General features: G+C 42.3%; 2 protein-coding genes across 4 annotated transcripts in view; one reads left to right on the forward strand and one right to left on the reverse strand.

Annotated features, from left to right (window-relative positions):
- LOC117348899 (protein-arginine deiminase type-2-like) overlaps positions 1–18,419 on the reverse strand; it is a 244,259-nt gene that overhangs the window by 220,363 nt on the left and 5,477 nt on the right. Inside the window, exon 1 of one of the 2 annotated variants that reach the window (XM_033921529.1) lies at positions 8,104–8,121. The exons of the other annotated variant lie outside the window; for it this stretch is intronic. The gene's annotated coding sequence lies outside the window, so the exon portion shown is untranslated. Of the gene's footprint in view, positions 1–8,103; positions 8,122–18,419 lie in introns of those variants that run through there. 2 annotated transcript variants of the gene reach the window in all.
- Positions 1–18,419, forward strand: part of LOC117348898 (protein-arginine deiminase type-2-like) — a 70,143-nt gene that overhangs the window by 18,422 nt on the left and 33,302 nt on the right. For both annotated transcript variants that reach the window (XM_033921522.1, XM_033921521.1), the window contains exons 2-3: positions 13,034–13,217; positions 16,630–16,702. In XM_033921522.1, the coding sequence (XP_033777413.1) occupies positions 13,038–13,217; positions 16,630–16,702 (253 nt within the window). In that variant the 5' untranslated portion in view covers positions 13,034–13,037. The remainder of the gene's footprint in view (positions 1–13,033; positions 13,218–16,629; positions 16,703–18,419) is intronic.

Here is an 18,419-nt window from a genome sequence, read left to right on the forward strand (position 1 = left end):
AATTGGAGGAGGGGTTGCACCATATGTTAAAGAGGAAATTGAATGAAATAAAATAAACATTCTGCATGGCTGTAGATAGCAGTGTGGAATCCTTATGGATAGAAATCTCATGTGTGAAGGGAAGGAATATAAAGGTTAGGTTATACTACAGCCCCCCTGGGATAAAATGAGCAGACAGATGAAGAAAGGTTTTCAGAGATTAGGAAAGCTGGAAAAATGGGCAACAGTATAATAATGGGTGATTTCAATTCCACCATCATCAACTGGATAAATGTTTCATCAGGGAGTCCTAGGGAGATAAAATTCCTAGACATCATAAATGACTGCTTCTTAGAGCAACTGATTCAGGAACTGACACGAGGAGGAGCTATTTTAGATTTGGACCTAAGTGGAATGTGACCGGGTTACTTCCCGGTCACAGCAATATCCTTGTCGTGTAGTTTTTTTTCGTAGCAGAACATAATGGCAAATCTCTCGAAGGCACAAAAAGGACAAAAAAATAAAAATAAAAAAAGTAATAATGCACAGAAATTTAATTAGTCAAACATTTGCAGTGAGTGAGTGTGTGTGTGTGTGTGTGTGTGTGTGTGAGAGAGAGTGAGTGGGGGGAGGGGAAGTTGTCTGTAATGTGTAGATCTAACAACCAATAACTGCACAGTTCAGTCCAACAGAGCAGGCCCCGCCTGCCTGGCCTTATTAGGCACTCGGGCCTTTAACAGCCTCGGTCCCCTCTTTTCTTTTCTTTTTTTTTTTTTATGCCAAAGAGGCGCCCCCCCCCCCTCCCCACCACCACCACCACCACCACCACCCAAAAAAAAACAACATAACACCCAACAAACACGCACACGCACGCACACACACACACACACACACAAAAAACAGCACAACAACAAAATGGAATCCCCCTTGAAGTGACAGTGAAGCGTGTTTGGTATACTATCGAGGATAGGAACCGGGTTCTAGGATGGGATGGGTTGGGGCGGGCGATGTTCTTCCAATTTTAAGAGTTTAAGCGGGTGGTATCTTTCTACCATTAGAGGGAGGAGGTTTTGCATTGCTGCTCTGTGGCGTGCGTGCGGGTGTTAGTTAAGTTCCCCCACCCCCACCAACTCGCTACGCGGACGGAGATAACTGTGTTGGGTCCCCTGTGAAACAATGATCATAACTAAGGCCAGTACTGGGCAGATTTACACGGTCTGTGTCTGTGTATGGCCGTTTGGTGGAGGATGGGCTGGGGAGGGCTTCAATGGCTGGGAAGGTGTAGATGGGCTGGAGTAAGTCTTAACAGAGATTTCGGCAGTTGGAACCCAAGCACAGTACCGGGTAAAGCTTTGGATTCTTGCCCAGAAATAGCCAAGAAGAAAAAATTTAAAAATTTAAATTGAATCAGGTTGGGCAGACTGGATGGACCATTCGGGTCTTTATCTGCCGTCATCTACTATGTTACTATGTTACTATAACGTGATCAAATTTGAGCTGAAATCTGGAGTGACGTCGCAAAAGAAATCTACTGCACCACCATTTAATTTTTGAAAGGGCAAATATGATAAAATGAGGAAAATGGTTAAAAGAAGCTAAAAGGATCGGTGGCAAAGGTTATGACTGTGAACCAGGTGTGGATGTTATTTAAAAATCAAAGCACAAAACAAAAAAGGAGAACCAGAGGTCCAAAGGTCCAACTTCGTCTGCAGTAAAAAAACCAGACCAGAGCAAACAAACCAAAACTGCAGACTTGTACACGGTGCAGGCAAATTTTATTTTGACAAATAAATCTTAACTAAAAACCTTTTACCAGGCGAGGGACCCGACACGGTCTGTGTTTTGGACAACCTTCATCAGGGGTCCATGGTGATAAAGAAAAAAAGAAAAATATAACAAAAAAGCCTGGAAAAATAGCGTTTAATAGTACACCGGGGAATCGCCAAATGCAATAAAAGTTTGTTTCTTTATCACCATGGACCCCTGATGAAGGTTGTCCGAAACACGGACCGTGTTGGGTCCCTCGCCTGGTAAAAAGTTTTTAGTTAAGATTTGTTTGTTTGCTCTGTTATTTAAAAATACCATCATGGAAGCCCAGACCAGATGTATTACATTCATTACCAAAGAAGAGAATAAAGAACCAGCATGGTTAAAAAGTGAAGTGAAAGAGGCTATTAGAGCCAAAAAAAACATCCTTTAAACAATGGAAAAAGGATCCAAATGAAGAAAAGAAGAAGAGAAAAATGAACACTGGCAAAATAGATATAAAACATTGATAAAGAAAGCTAAAAAAAAAAGAATATGACGAGACACGTCAACGAGGTAAAAACTCATAGTAACAATTTTTTTTAGATACATCAGTAGCAGAAAACCTATGAGGGAATCCATGGGACTGTTGGATGATCAAGGGGCACTCAGAAAGGATAAGGCCATAGCAGAGAGACTGTTTGTTTCAGTCTTTAAGGAAGAAGACGTTAAGAGATCTAACTGAACTGGAAATGGCTTTTAAGAGTGATGAGGCAGAGGAACTGAATAAAATCTCAGAAATCCTAGAAGATATACTAAGCCAAATTGACAAGTTAAAGAGTGATAAATCACCTGGACTGGATGGTATACATTCCAGTGTACTGAAATAACTCAAACACAAAATTGCTGATCTGCTGCTAGTGATCTGTAACTTGTCATTAAATTTGTCTGTAGTACCTGAAGATTGGAGGATGGCCAATGTTACACCAATTTTTTTAAAGGGTTGCAAGCGGAGTCCATAGGCCATTATTGAGATGGCTTGGGGAAATCTACTGCTTATTACTAGGATAAGCAGCATAACATCTATTTTACTACTTGGGATCTAGCTAGGTACTTGGGACCTGGATTGACCACTGTTGGAAATAGGATACTGGGCTTGATGGACCTTCAGTCTGTCCCAATTCTTATGTTCTATGTTCTTAAGAGATCCAGGAAATTACAGACTGGTAAGCATGACTTCAGTGCCATCGTACAACACTTGGAGGATCACAACCTGATAAGAGATAGTCAACACGGCTTCAGGAAAGGGAAGTCATGTTTGACAAATGTACTACAATTCTTTGACAAGGTGAGCAAACCAATGGATAGGGGGGATCCAGTGGACATAATTTACTTGGATTTCCAGAAGGCATTTGACAAGGTCCCGCATGCAAGGCTCATGACTAAATTACAAAGTCATGGAATAGGAGGAGAAGTGCACAGATGGATCAGCAAATGGTTGGAAAACAGAATACAGAGGATGTGCATAAATGGGAAATTTTCGGACTGGGAGAAAGTAACTAGCGGCGTGCCTCAGGGCTCGGTTCTTGGGCCTATCTTGTTCAATATTTTCATAAATGACCTGGAAGAGGAAACAACATGCAATATAATCAAGTTTGCAGATGATACAAAATTATGTCGGGCGGTTGGCACTCTAAGAGACTGCGAGAATCTACAGAAGGATCTCAACCAGCTGGAGACGTGGGCGAAAAAGTGGCAGATGAATTTTAACTTAGACAAATGCAAGGTGATGCATTTGGGAAAGAAAAACAAAGAACATGAATATAGGATGTGGGGGGTGACTTTAACCAAATGCGAACAAGAAAAGGATCTGGGGGTAATGATTGATAAAACCCTGAAACCTTCGGCCCAATGTGTGGTGGCGGCGAAAAAAGCAAACAGGATGTTGGGTATGATTAAGAAGGGGATCACGAGTAGATCGGAAGAAGTTATAATGCCACTTTATAGAGCTATGGTTAGACCACACTTAGAATACTGTATCCAACACTGGTCTCCATACCTTAAGAAGGATATAACTCTGCTGGAGAGGGTGCAGAGGCGAGCCACGAAACTAGTCAAAGGTATGGAGAATTTGAGCTACAGAGAACGCCTCAAGAAACTGGGACTGTTCACCCTCGAGAAGAGAAGACTGCGAGGAGATATGATAGAGACTTTTAAAATATTAAAAGGATTTGACAAAATAGATTAGGAACCTTCATTACTAACATTTTCAGATGTGACATGGACAAGAGGTCATAGCCTGAAACTGAGCGGCAGCAGGTTCAGGACTAACATCGGAAAGTTCTGTTTCGTACAACGAGTGGTGGGCACTTGGAATGCTCTCCCGGAAGAGGTTGTGATGGAGACTACTGTTCTGGGTTTCAAACACAAGTTGGATGCATACCTTCTTGCTAATCATATTGAGGGTTACGGGAAAACCGGGTCTCCATAAAGGAGTACCTAAATGGGCCTCCGCGTGTGCGGATCGCCGGACTAGATGGACCTAGGTCTGATCCAGAGAAGGCATTTCTTATGTTCTAGTTATAAAAAATATAATTGTGAAACACATAGACAGACATGATTTAATGTGACAGAGTGAGAGTGTGGGGCAGTGGTTAAAGCTACAGCCTTGTGGGTTCAAACCCACATTGCTCTTGTGACCCTGGGTAAGTCACTTAATCCCCTCATTGCCCCAGGTACATTAGATAGATTGTGAGCTCACCGGAACAGACAGGGGAAAATGCTTGACTACCTGATGGGCTGGAGTAAGTCTTAACAGAGATTTCATGTAAACCGTTCTGAGCTCTCATAGGTTTAACCATATCTGTACAATATTTCCTGGACCAGCATAAATCAGTTATCCTCATCTCGATACAGTAGATCGCCAACTTCTGCTTCGAAGGCTAGCAGTGGCAGGTATCTCTGAACAAGTTCTTCAGTGGTTTACCTCTTATTTCACAAATCCCACTGCTGTTGTTTCCTTCAAAAATTCCACATCTTCTCCCATCCAAAACAGTTTCGGTATCCTGCAAGGATCTATACTGTCCCCCTTACTTTTTAATATCTACCTGGCCCCTTTATTGACACTTTGCCAATCTATCGTTCTTACTGCTTACGCTTACGCAGATGACATCTAGATCATTTATCCTATCGATGACATTAGTCTTTTCAACTCTAAACTAGATAAAATTAGTCATTGGCTCCACGAAAATATGCTGTCACTCTGTATATCAAAATCCAAATGTCTTCTTTTTCCTTGGAAAGATAACATACAGCTTAGTTCTCCCATTACAATAAATGATGTCCCTATTAAAATTTTAGGTATAATAATAGATAACAAACTGACTTACCGCCTACAAATTAGCGCTGAAGTAAAGAATTGTTTCATTAGACTAAGAATGACTCGGTCTCTTGCGAACATTCTGGACCCTCAATCTCTCAACATTCTAATACATTCTCTTATCATATCTAAGTTAAATTACTGTAATGCACTGTATAAGGGTATTTGCCAAAAAGATATGTCAATTACAGTTGATACAAAATACTGCCATAAAAATGACCACAAACAAGAAAAAATTTGACCATGTCACCATGCTCACTGGCTACCAATTCCACACCGTATCATATATAAAATAGCTATCCTTTCTTACAAGCCTCAAAGCACTAAAGAACCGGTCTTTATTCACAAACTTCTTATTCCACATGAACCTACAAGAGTCCTAAGATCCTCCTTGTAGCATCTTCTTCACACACCATCCTTGAAAGTCATTAGCACACGTTGATTAGAGTTTCCATTAGTTTGCACACTATTGATGTGAGACTCACCGGTCTGTAGTTTGCTGTCTCCATCTTGGAGCCTTTCTTGTGGAGTGGAATGACATTAGCCGTCTTCCAGTCCAAAGGGACGTTACCCGTACTAAGGGAGAGATTGAAGAGCGCGGATAGCGGTTCCGCCAAGACATCACACAACTCCCTGAGCACCCTGGGGTGTAGGTTGTCAGGCCCCATTGCCTTGTTAACCTTAAGCTTTGACAGCTCGCAGTAGACACCGCTGGGTGTAAACTCGAAATTACGGCTCCTACGATCTGGAACTCTTTACCACTTTATATCAGGGTGGGAAAAAATGTAGATAAATTTAAGGGAAATCTAAAGTGCTGCCTCTTTCAAGATGCATATGACTGTTAAACAGAGTTGAATACAGCCAGAGTTGTTCAATAATCCTATTGTGGCTAACCTTAGTACGGGTAACGTCCCGTTGGACTGGAAGACGGCTAATGTCATTCCACTCCACAAGAAATGCTCCAAGATGGAGACAGCAAACTACAGACCGGTGAGTCTCACATCAATAGTGTGCAAACTAATGTAAACGCTAATCAAACGCCAATTGGATACGATCCTGAACGAGGAGAATCTACGGGATCCCCGTCAACATGGATTTACTAAGGGGAGATCCTGCCAATCCAACCTGATCAGCTTCTTTGACTGGATGACGAGGAAGCTGGATGTTGGGGAGTCCCTGGACATCGTATACCTGGACTTCAGTAAAGCATTCGATAGCGTACCACACCGCAGGTTGCTGAGCAAGATGAGTTCTATAGGATTGGGCGACACATTGATGAAATGGGTTGGGAACTGGCTTGGAGGTAGGCTTCAGAGGGTAGTAGTGAACGGCACCCCCTCCGAAATGATGGAGGTAATCAGTGGAGTGCCGCAGGGCTCAGTCCTGGGCCCGATCCTATTCAACATCTTTATAAGAGACTTGGCAGAAGGGCTGCGAGGTAAAATAACATTATTCGCCGATGACGCCAAACTAAGCAATGTAGTGGGCAAAAGCACAACAGACATAAATTCAATGTCAGACAACATGATGTACGACCTACTCCTACTGGAGTGTTGGTCTAGGTTCTGGCAACTCAGCTTCAATGCCAAAAAATGCAAAGTCATGCAGCTGGGCAGCCAAAATCCATGCAAGACTTACACCCTTAATGGCGAGATCCTAACAAGAACTGAAGCAGAACGAGACTTAGGGGTGATCGTCAGTGAGAACATGAAGACTGCCAATCAAGTAGAGCAAGCTTCAACCAAGGCAAATCATAGGTTGCATATGCAGGAGTTTCGTCAGCCGTAAGCCTGAAGTCATTATGCCATTGTATAGATCCATGGTGAGACCCCACCTGGAATACTGTGTGCAATTCTGGAGGCCACATTACCGTAAGGATGTGCTGAGAATGGAGTCGGTCCAGAGAATGGCCACCCGGATGGTCTCGGGACTCAAGGATCTCCCGTACGAGGAACGGCTGGATAAGTTGCAGCTGTACTCACTTGAGGAACACAGAGAGAGGGGTGACATGATCGAGACATTCAAGTATCTCACAGGCCGCATCGAAGTAGAAGAAGATATCTTCTTTTTCAAGGGTCCCGCGGCAACAAGGGGGCATCCGTGGAAAATCAGGGGCGGGAAACTGCACAGGGACACCTGGTAATTCTTTTTCACTGAAAGGGTGGTTGATCGCTGGAATAGTCTTCCACTTCAGGTTATTGAGGCCAGCAGCATGCCTGATTTTAAGGCCAAATGGGATAGACATGTTTGGGATCTATTCACAGAGAAAGGTAGGGGAGGGTCATTGGGGTGGGCAGACTAGATGGGCCGTGGCCCTTACCTGCCGTCTATTTCTATGTTTCTATGTCATCATTTGTAACTCTCCCTCTGTTCCTCATCTTGCCTTCTTCCTCCCTTCCCCTCCCTCTATCTCCACCCAATCTCTGCCTAAGAATTTCTCTCCACCTACACCGTCCCAGTCCTCACTATCTTCTTGCTTTTCTCTAACATTTCTTCATCTTCTGTTTACTTTAATATCATCTCTATCTGCTGCCTTCTCTTCTGTATCTTCCCCCGCTTCCAATCATGATGTTCTTCATTCCCTCCTGCCTTTAGATTCTTCTCTAACTCCTCCTTTCTTGTAAGCCGATTTCTACCTCTCATCTCCCAATTCCTCCTCATATATCTCTCTATCTCCTTCTTTCTTGTAGGTCTCCATTTCTCATTTTCTCTTTATCTCCTTCTTTCCTGTAGGCTGCTTCTATCTGCTCCTCTTCCCATTCCTCCTTAGATTCCTCTTTATCACTCTAAGTTTTCTTTCCATCCTTTCTCATACCTTTCAGGTTATTCTTAATACTATAGGCAGAGTAATTTCAAGCCAAGAGGGTGAGGACTCGGCAGGTACATGCTCTTAGTCCTCTCAGCTGCTTTTCCTCCATGGTGCACACTTCCTTTGCAAACAGAAAGCATAGTTGGGAGCAAGGAAGAAACAGTTGCAGAGATTAGGAGTCCATACTTACTGTCCCCTTATATTGCTGGGTTTTGGTTATTGCCAGTGACCTCACTGCAGGGGAGGAAGGAATACAAAAGTTTAACAATTATGGTCAACCCAGTACCACTCCTTCCAAAAACATTCCCTGAACCCCGACAACTAAGCTAAGTACTTTTCTACTATATATTAATATTGAATTAAAATAAACACTAAAAGGGTCCGATGAAGAGTTGACACATAAAGCCTCGGACTATGAAAGTTTAATGAGTCCCTGGTGGTGCTGCTGAGGACCGGTAGAGTTGTATTGAGAAACATAATGGATACTGTTTTGAAGTTGGGAACAGTTTCCTAAATTTTGATAAATGAGCATGAGGCATGTCTCTTTCATTTGAAAGGAAGCTGTGGAATGAAAGGGCATAGGCACAATTCATGACAAAGACAAGCGCTGTAAATGTAGGCCTGGAAAACCCTGGGCTACATTTCCAGAACCTATCTTTCCCAGAGGCGTGATTCTCTATACAACGCTGCGGTCAATGGTAGCTTTGTAGGTGTCTGCGCTGTATAGAGAATCCGGGCCTTCTTGGCGTAGAAGGCAACCTTCTACTTAACAGCATTTGTAAGCCCAGTTTCCAGCCTAGAAGGGCTACAGAAATCTGATTGTACACTTCCTGCCTTCCACTTGTTATTTTTTTTTTTTTTTTTCCATTTCAGCATACCTGAATGGATGATAATGCCATTATGATTAAAGCTGACACAAATCTGTTTAAGTCTCCTCCCAATGTGACAGTCTAAATTTCAAAATACCCTGGAAAAGTGTTAAGCTAATCACAGCACCAGCTGGGCCTGTTCTCTTGGCCTAAGTTATTTGGGCATCCACATTACACACTCCATTCTTGACTTGCATCATCTCCACTGACCTGGAAATGCAGAAAAGCACGGCATCTTAGGCTTTCCCTCTGAGCTGTCATCATCCATTGCACTAAGTTCCCCTTCAGATAAAGGGTGAAATGAGGCCCACAGAGCAGTGTGTATTACACCCTTCAGTTGCATTTAAATGAAGAATTTCCATCATTTTTAAGTCACACTCATCTCTAGAATGCCAGGTGAAGGTATTTAGGCTTACTTTCAAGGAGAGAGAGTCTTACTGCCAAAGAAATCACCTTTACCACTCTGTAGAAGGTCCCATCTGCTCTTGTTTTCTGCCATTTGATGGCTTATCACAGCAGTTGAGGATTTCTTAGTCTTTTTTTGTTTGTTTAAATTTCTTTATTGAGTTTCATAACAGTCCTACCAGTTTCTTACATCACTAAGCTTTTCAGCACTACTCAGTTCATACCAACATGCAAATGAAGCCCCACAATAAGTCTCACCATAATTGGCCCTGCAACCCTCCACAAACCCCAAGGGCCACCTCTACTTCTCATTAAATATCATAGATATGAAGTCTGACAATTATATCCATGAACTCATCCTAGAAAACAAGTGCTACAAACCTCATTGCTCAGTCACCTTCGAAGTATTCCCTTTGGGAAACTGCACCAACACCAGCACCTAGTCCACCCTTCAAAGCAATTTTGGAACTCAGAGCTATCATCGAATTACCCTCGAGGTCCTGAATGTCATCAAAATGTCTTCCTTTCAATATTTCCTTTATCTTCAGGTAAAGAAAAAGAGTCATTGGGGGCCAGATCAGGTGGGAGGGTGTTCCAATTCAGTTATTTGTTTTCTGGCTAAAAACTCCCTGCCGAGAGATCTGGTGCATTGTTGTGATGCAAGAGCCATGAGTTGCTTTTGAAAAGTTCAGGTCGTTTTTGTCTAACTTTTTCATGCAACCTATCAACACATCCTTCTTTTGAAGACATGTCTGGGGATCTGGACAGCTTTTCAAAACCCAGCACTTTCTCTGGGTTCCTGACATAATCACGTCGGGAAGGGGCATCCGCGCATCATGGTGATGTCACGTGCATGTGACATCATTGCGTCATGTCAGTGCATGCGCGGATGCCATCTAGGGGCAGAGCTAGGGGCGGAGCCATGGGTCCGGATTTTCCTGAAGGAAAATCTGGTAACCCAAAGCACATCCAAATAGTAAAATTGGTTAACTGTTTGTCCTGTTGGTACAGATTCATAATGAACAATTCAAGGTATAAACAAGGTTAGCAACATCGTTTTGACTCTTGATTTGGACTGGCAGAATTTTTTTGGTCGTGGAGAGTTGGCCGACTTCCATTGTGCACTTTAACGCTTTGTTTAAGGGTCATATTGGTACACCAGTGATAACATGGCCCAAATCATCATCTTGCCTCTCCAAAAGGTCTTGGTAAACTGACTCTCCTTTGCTCTCATTAATTGGCGAGTTCCTTTGGAACCATTTTGGCACGTCAAGATATTCAGTTAAGATTTTCCTAACTTTCTATATCAATGTTTACTTGGTCTGCTATATTTTTCACAGTCAGCCGACTATTTTGACGTACAATTCGACACAGTTTTGCAATGTTTTCATCAGTTCTGCTCGTTACTGGTCTCCATGACCTTTCTTCATCAGTGACACTCTCTCTCCCCTCAGAAAAACATTTAATCCATTTGTTCTTTATTGCATTATCCCCATACACTTGGCCAACATATCCCTAATTTCACTTCCACTCTTACCAAGTTTAACAAGACATTTAATGTTTGTTGCTCTAATTCAAACTCTGACATTTTTGCGATGACACAATAACGAATGTCACTCAGCAAGACATCACCACATGTCAACAGAAACAAAGCTGTGAGATACTGATATACCAAGGTTATGAACCTTTACCGAGTTGTTTGTACAGTGCTGCCAACGTAAGCGCACGGAAGCAAGTTTGCAAACTTAATTGTCAGACCTCGTAAGCAACAGGGAGGGATCCAGGACACAAGTAGATGAACTCTTGTGATAAAATTTCAAGACAGTCTGTACCAGAATTCATTAGCGAAGCAGGGAAACTCTAGATTTAGATGCTCCTAATAATGTAACAGAAATTTGACCCTGCCCAGGCGAGCATACAAGACTTAAGAAAGAGGAGAAGGAAGAATCTGCAGCACTTGTCTTTAGGTATTTTAAACTGTGCAGATAGGGCAGTAAACCAAGCCACTGAAGCCATGGGAGCTCCCTAGGGTTTAACAATCCATCTTAACCCTCTGTGATAAGCCGCAGAAGCTTGTAAGCAAACACCAGACTATGGAAAGGAGAGAAGGGAAAAGAGATCAGAGATAAACCATTTGCTGAAATGATTTTACAGTCCACGATGTAGTATAATGTAATGGCATGTCATGAGATATGTGTGGAGCCAGGTGTTAGCTGGGGCAGTCTATTCTGTTCCTGGGGATATGACCTGTATTTATGAATTTGCCCCATGGTAAAGAACATTTAGCAAAGGCTTCCTTGTCTAGAGAATAAAGTTCTTAACCTAATTTCTGCCTCTGTTTGTCACATTTGACTCTGTGGGCTGGGTGAGTAACTGCTTGCTCCCTTGCTCGTCCTCCATAACTACCCTTTATGGATTTCTTTACTCCCCTTGGCCTCCCCTAGGCTGTGTTTTACTTTTCTCAAGCCTTGTTTCGTGTCCCTTGGTCCTGGTGTTTCCTGTGAGTCCTCCTGGGCTAAGAGCATTAGTGACTTGTCCGTTGAGTCCAGCATCCTATCTCCAGTGGTAAGCAGTCACGATCCAGGTCACTCAGAAGTAACCAGATCAGAAAGGGATGACCTCTTCCCCATCATTTAGGCCCAGGTGACACCATGTCTGACTGGCCTCTCGTTCTGAAATCTGTCATAACCTCCTTCCCTTCCCTGACTCACATCAGTCTCTGCATTTTTTCTTCTTCTTCTTATGACTCGTTCCCCTTCAGTCTCTTCTTTAGCTCTTTGGAGTCTGCTCTCAGCTTCTCTCTCTTTATTTTCTGGTTCTGGAGACTGATAATCTCCCGAATCTCTCACTTTTGGCACTGCAATTCTCGTCAGCCTCTGTTCTCTCTTTAGTGTCTTCCGACATGAACAGACACACGTCAGGACTGAAATCACTAATGTGGTTTAGCACCTGACGGTTTCTGCCAAAATGATTTTCTGAAATTTTTTAACAGTCAACAGATATAGTTTGGATTAAAAAAACTCAATATCTGACCAAACTTCATCCATTTAGATACAGGAGCAGACAGGGAAGTTTCAAACAGCAGCGATACTTTGCTACTGTCCTATCTAGATAAATTGATCTGTTTAGGAAATGCAGTCCTCATTTTAAATGGATAATTTATCTGTTTCAGCTTAGGACTGTACAGTATATTCAGTGCTCTTACCTAAATGGACAGGCCTGCTGAATAAATCACCCGGTTACCCATAGGCAGCTGCCACCTTTCCAATACAGCCCCTAGATCTTGTCTCAGATTCTAAAAACCCCATTTCTACAACTAACAATGAGTATCACGAAAAACTCTCTTCTGATACTGCCTGATGGACCCTCACCCAAAAGAGACCAGTAGGAAAAAGAAAGAATACAAGGAGCAACCCCCCCCCTCTCCCCCCACTACCTTACATTTCCTGGTGGTCTAGTTTGGGTTGGAGAGATGCCATTTTGGGTATAGTTTACTCAGGATCTTCAGTCTAAATATGCAAATATATTCTTTAACAGTGCATATTTGAAATATTTATCCCTACTGTTAGGTTTATTTTCCAACTCTAAAGAACCTCAGCAACACCACTCAAAGCTCAAGTCTTTCATTGCTTTAAGCTTCAAGTGTCCACTTTCCATCGTTTCTTTACTAAATGACAAATTTGTCCTCACCATTCATGTCTTGCCCCTCTGTCCCTTTTGAAGGTCGTCCCTCAGGGAAAGATGATTTGAAGCTACAATGTGAATGGTGTTCCAAAATGTTATGTTTCTTTGAAAACCCAGAGGAACAGTGTGATGGGAGAACTGTAACTAATGTCTGTCTTCTAGATCCATGCCTCCGAATGCTTTTTCTTTTGATGTTCGAGGAACCCGTGGGATTGATATCTCTATTCTGTACAATCCGACAACAGTGTCACAGCCCAGAGGGACATCTATAAAGTGGCCTTTGGATAAGGAAGTGGAGGTGGTAGTGACTCCACAGGCCCCAAGTACCAATGTCAACAACATCAAGGTGAGTGGACCACTGGGGCTGGTTCCATATCGGGGAATTTGAAGACCCCACTTCCCCCTCCTCCCCCAATATCTGTGAAGTGGTTCTCAGTATTTTCTGGTATGTTCGTTGTAAGCTGTTTCTTGGGTGTTACTCAACAGTGTTGCATGCATCTGGTAGCATTATAGAAATGATAAGTAGTAATAATAATAATCATCATCATAACTTTATTTTTAAATAACCCAATACCTTACCAATTCAAAGTGTAGAGACTGCATACATATAGCAATATTGCATCAAAAATATTCTGATAAATACATCATCAAGACTATGTAATTAAACAAATTTATCAAATAAGTAGGGTGTTTTTTTTCCAATTTATTAAATCTTTACAAGTTACGACACTTGTTCTAGTAAAGCAGAGTATGTTCCAATACAGAAAAAGGACAACATTAACATATTAAAGTAATAACTATAGTTATTGGAACAGATCTCTTCCTCAGACCAGTACAATGTAGGCGAGAGAAAAGCTCTCTTGGGAGAGAATTTAGACAATATAATTTCTAGGAAAAAGGCTTAAATGAACTTTCCTCAGCTATATTCATAAATTTCTCATCTGGAGTCACTAGTCAGCTTCTTAAGGTCCAAAAAGGATCTCAAATGTTCCGGAAGAAAAAAAACATATCTTAGACCCAAATATTTTACTACACACTTGCAAGAATAAGCCAGCAAGAAGGTAGCACCCAGTCCTCTTGTTTCATCTCACATTGCTAAGAATTCTCTCCGTCTGTCCTGTGTGGACTTCGTTACATCTGGATATATCCAAATTGTTTGACCACCAAATAAGTAGCTTTTTACTGATCTTCTAAAAGTTTGATAAGAGAACGCATTTGGAATAAGATCACTTAAACTTTTATTCCATTTTCCTGCTTGATTGATTGGAAACCACCTCGACTTGTTTCTACAACTCAGCAAAGATCCCCATCTCCCCTGAAGCCACCCCGATCTCCCAGAAAAGCGCTCCAGATCCCTTCAAAGTCACAAACCTAAGACAGACCCCTCCTCTAGAAACCCCCACCCATAGGTTCCCTAGTATCTAGCAGCTGAGGCAGGAATAATCCCCAGTCATTGCTGTGGATACGTTGAAACCCTCAGCTCAATGTGCGGCGGCTATTAAGAAAGCAAACAAGTTTCAAGTTTATTAAACTTTTGATATAAACTCAATATCAAATATTTTCAATGCATATAACAATAAAAAAATTTGGGGGGAGGACAAAATAAAACAATTTAAACAGGCAAACATACAATCAATATACACAATTAATAAATGATACATAAGGAAAAAGGAATGAACTACAATTATTAAAGAAAGTAAGAGAACATTTAAGGAAAAACAACATCAGGAAGGTAGGAATTATTAAGAAAGGAATGGAAAACAAAGATGAAAATGATATGTCCTTGTATCGCTCTATGGTATGGCCGCACCTCGAGTACTGTGTGCAGATATAGTGGAATTAGAAAAGGTACAGCGAAGGGCGATAAAAGGGATGGGTTGACTTCCCTATGAGGAGAGGCTAAAGCTTCAGCTTGGAAAAGAGATGGCTCAGAGGTGATATGATAGAGGTCTATAAGATAATGAGTGGAGTGGAGTGGATAGGGTAGTTGTGAATCACTTGTTCACTCTTTCCAGAGAAAATATTTCTTCACACAATGGGTAATTAAACTCCAGAATTTTTTGCCAGAGAATGTGATGAAATCAGTTAGCTTAGCAGGGTTTAAAAAAGGTTTAGATAATTTCCTAAAAAAAAAGTCCATAGGCCATTATTGAAATGGCCTTGGGAAATCTACTGCTTATTCCTAGGTTAAGCAGCATAAAATCTGTTTTACTTCTTGGGATTTACCTAGGTACTTGGGACCTAGGTTGGCCATTGTTGGAAACAGTATATTGAGTTTGATGGAGGTTCGGTCTGTCCCAGTCTGCAAATTCTTATGTTCTTAAAATGTTGATCCCTAAAGGTTTTTGCATTCAAAATGATGCCAGTTCATCACTAGCTGTAGCCTTCAGGATTTAATGCAGGGGGGTCAAGATTCCAAAAAAGGGCAGAGGTGCACCATTTCCATAGGCAGCCATATGTCCCCAGGAGCATTAGGCCCTGCAAAGTGGATGGCAAGTCATGTTATTCATTTACTGCAGGGTTTATTAGGCTGCCCTATGAGTTACCACAGGTTAGTGGCTTTTACTGTAAATTAAGCTGCAATAAAATAAGATTTTTTCCATAGCTTAGGAACTTCCTCCTGAAGAGGTTTAAGATGAAGTAGTGATGTGTTATAGATGATGTGGACTAAAGAGGACTGCGAAGAATTGCAAAGGGACTTGAACAAACTAGGGGAATGGGCGACGAGATGGCAGATGAAGTTCAATGCTGAGAAATGTAAAGTATTACATGTGGGAAACAGAAACCCGAGGTACAACTATACGATGGAAGGGATGTTATTAAATGAGAGTACCCAAGAAAGGGACTTGGGGGTAATGGTGGACATGACAATGAAGCCGACGGCACAGTGCGCAGCGGCCGCTAAGAGAGCAAATAGAATGCTAGGTATAATCAAGAAAGGTATTACAACCAGAATGAAAGAAGTTATCCTGCCGTTGTATCGGGCGATGGTGCGTCCGCATCTGGAGTACCGCGTCCAATATTGGTCACCGTACCTTAAGAAGGATATGGCGTTACTTGAGAGGGTTCAGAGGAGAGTGACGCGTCTGATAAAAGGGATGGAAAACCTTTCATACGCTGAGAGATTGGAGAAACTGGGTCTCTTTTCCCTGGAGAAGAGGAGACTTAGAGGGGATATGATAGAGACTTACAAGATCATGAAGGGCATAGAGAGAGTATAGAAGGACAGAAAGAGAGAGAGAAAGGGAGACAGAGAGAGAGAGAGAGAAAGGGAGAGAGACAGAAATAGAGAGAGATAGATAGAGAAAGATTGGAGAAACTGGGACTCTTTTCCCTGGAGAAGAGGAGACTTAGAGGGGATATGATAGAGACTTATAAGATCATGAAGGGCATAGAGAGAATAGAGAGGGACAGATTCTTCAAACTTTCAAAAAATAAAAGAACAAGAGGGCATTCGGAAAAGTTGAAAGGGAACAGATTCAAAACGAATGCTAGGAAGTTCTTCTTTACCCAACGTGTGGTGGACACCTGGAATGCGCTTCCAGAGAGCGTAATAGGGCAGAGTACGGTACTGGGGTTCAAGAAAGGATTGGACAATTTCCTGCTGGAAAAGGGGATAGAGGAGTATAGATAGAGGATTATTGCACAGGTCCTGGACCTGTTGAGCCGCCGCGTGAGCAGACTGCTGGGCACGATGGACCTCAGGTCTGACCCAACAGAGGCATTGCTTATGTTCTCATGTTCTTATGTTTTCACAGGTGAAGGTGTCTTATTATGGAATAGATGGAAATACGACCCTGGGAATAGCCATGCTCTATCTCACCTGTGTTGGTAAGTGCTGGCCTCAATCATTTCTAAGTTTCCAAGTTTATTTAATATACCATCCATCAGTAACACTTTCTGGGCAATTTACAATAAGTGACACTCACTTTTCTCTGCACACATAAGTGGAGTTAGGTCAGGGAGTCAAAACATTCGTACACATTTCAAAATCTCCGTTTGGAAAAATAGAAACATGACAGCAGATAAAAGCCAAATGGCCCATCCGCAGCATCCACTATCTCCTTCTCTCCCTATAGGCTAAGGCTCTTCACACCTGCATTGTGAGGTCATAGAGCATTATGGTTATAAACTAAGGCTCTTAACACTTGCTTTGTGAGGTCATAGAGCATTATGGTCATAGAAACATGATGGCAGATAAAGGCCAACTGGCCCATCCGCAGCATCCACTATCTCCTCCTCTCCCTATTGGCTAAGGCTCTTAACATTTGCATCTCCTCTTCCTATAGGCTAAGGCTCTTTACACCTACATTGTGAGGTCATAGAAACATGATGACTGATAAAGGCCAAATGGCCCATCCGCAGCATCCCCTATCTCCTCCTCTCCCTATTGGCTAAGGCTCTTAACATTTGCATCTCCTCTTCCTATAGGCTAATGCTCTTCACACCTGCATTGTGAGGTCATAGAGCATTATGGTCATAGAAACATGATGGCAGATAAAGGCCAAATGGCCCATCCGCAGCATCCACTATCTCTTCCTCTCCCTATTGGCTAAGGCTCTTAACATTTGCATCTCCTCTTCCTATAGAGCTTTATGGTTAGAGAAACATGATGGCAGATAAAGGCCAAATGGCCCATCCACAGCATCCACTATCTCATCCTCTTCCTAAGAGATCCCACATGTCTGTCCCATGCTTTCTTGAATTCAATCACAGTCTTTGTCTCCACCACCTTTACAGGGAGACCAGTGATATACCTAGGGTATGTGACACCCGGGGCCAATCATTTTTTAACACCCTCTCCATATAAAAAGAGATCGGAGGAATACATAAGAAAATAAGAATTGCTGCTGCTGGATCAGACCAGTGGTCCATCGCACCAAGCAGTCCGCTCACGCGGCGGCCCCTAGGTCAAAGACCTGTGTCCTAACCGAGACCAGCCCTACCTGCGTTCGTTCTGGTTCAGCAGGAACTTGTCCAACTTGTCCAACACCTGGAGGGTGTTTTCCCCTATAACAGACTCCAGAAGAGCGTTCCAGTTCTCTACCACTCTCTGGGTCAAGAAGAACTTCCTTACGTTTGTACAGAATCTATACCCAGGAATTGCACCAGGGGCAGACTGTCCGCCCCCCCCCCTCCTTTTGATACACTACTGCCAGAAGAAAGGATTTTGGTCTCCAGAAGTTAGTAAAAAATGTATTAAAATTAATCCAATAAAAAGGATTACCTTACTTCCATTTTCTATTTATAAATGTTTATCAATACAGCTACAATACTACTTTATTCTATAGCAACAACAAAAAAAATCTTCTTTACCTTTTGTCAACTCTGGTTTCTGCTTTCCTTATCTTCTCCATTTCATCCAGCATCTGCCCTCTTTCTTTGTTCCTTCCATTTTTCTCTTTTTCTGTCTCCACTCCCTTCCCCATTCTCTGTCATCTCTCCCATCTCCTTTACTTCTCTCCCCACCCCAACTCACCCCTTGGTCTGGCATCTGCTTCCCTTCTCCCATGCCCTGGGATCTCTCTCGTCTTTTCTCCTTCCATCT

This window comes from Geotrypetes seraphini, chromosome 15, assembly GCF_902459505.1.
Source record: "Geotrypetes seraphini chromosome 15, aGeoSer1.1, whole genome shotgun sequence".
In the NCBI taxonomy this organism is placed as follows: Eukaryota; Metazoa; Chordata; class Amphibia; order Gymnophiona; family Dermophiidae; genus Geotrypetes; species Geotrypetes seraphini.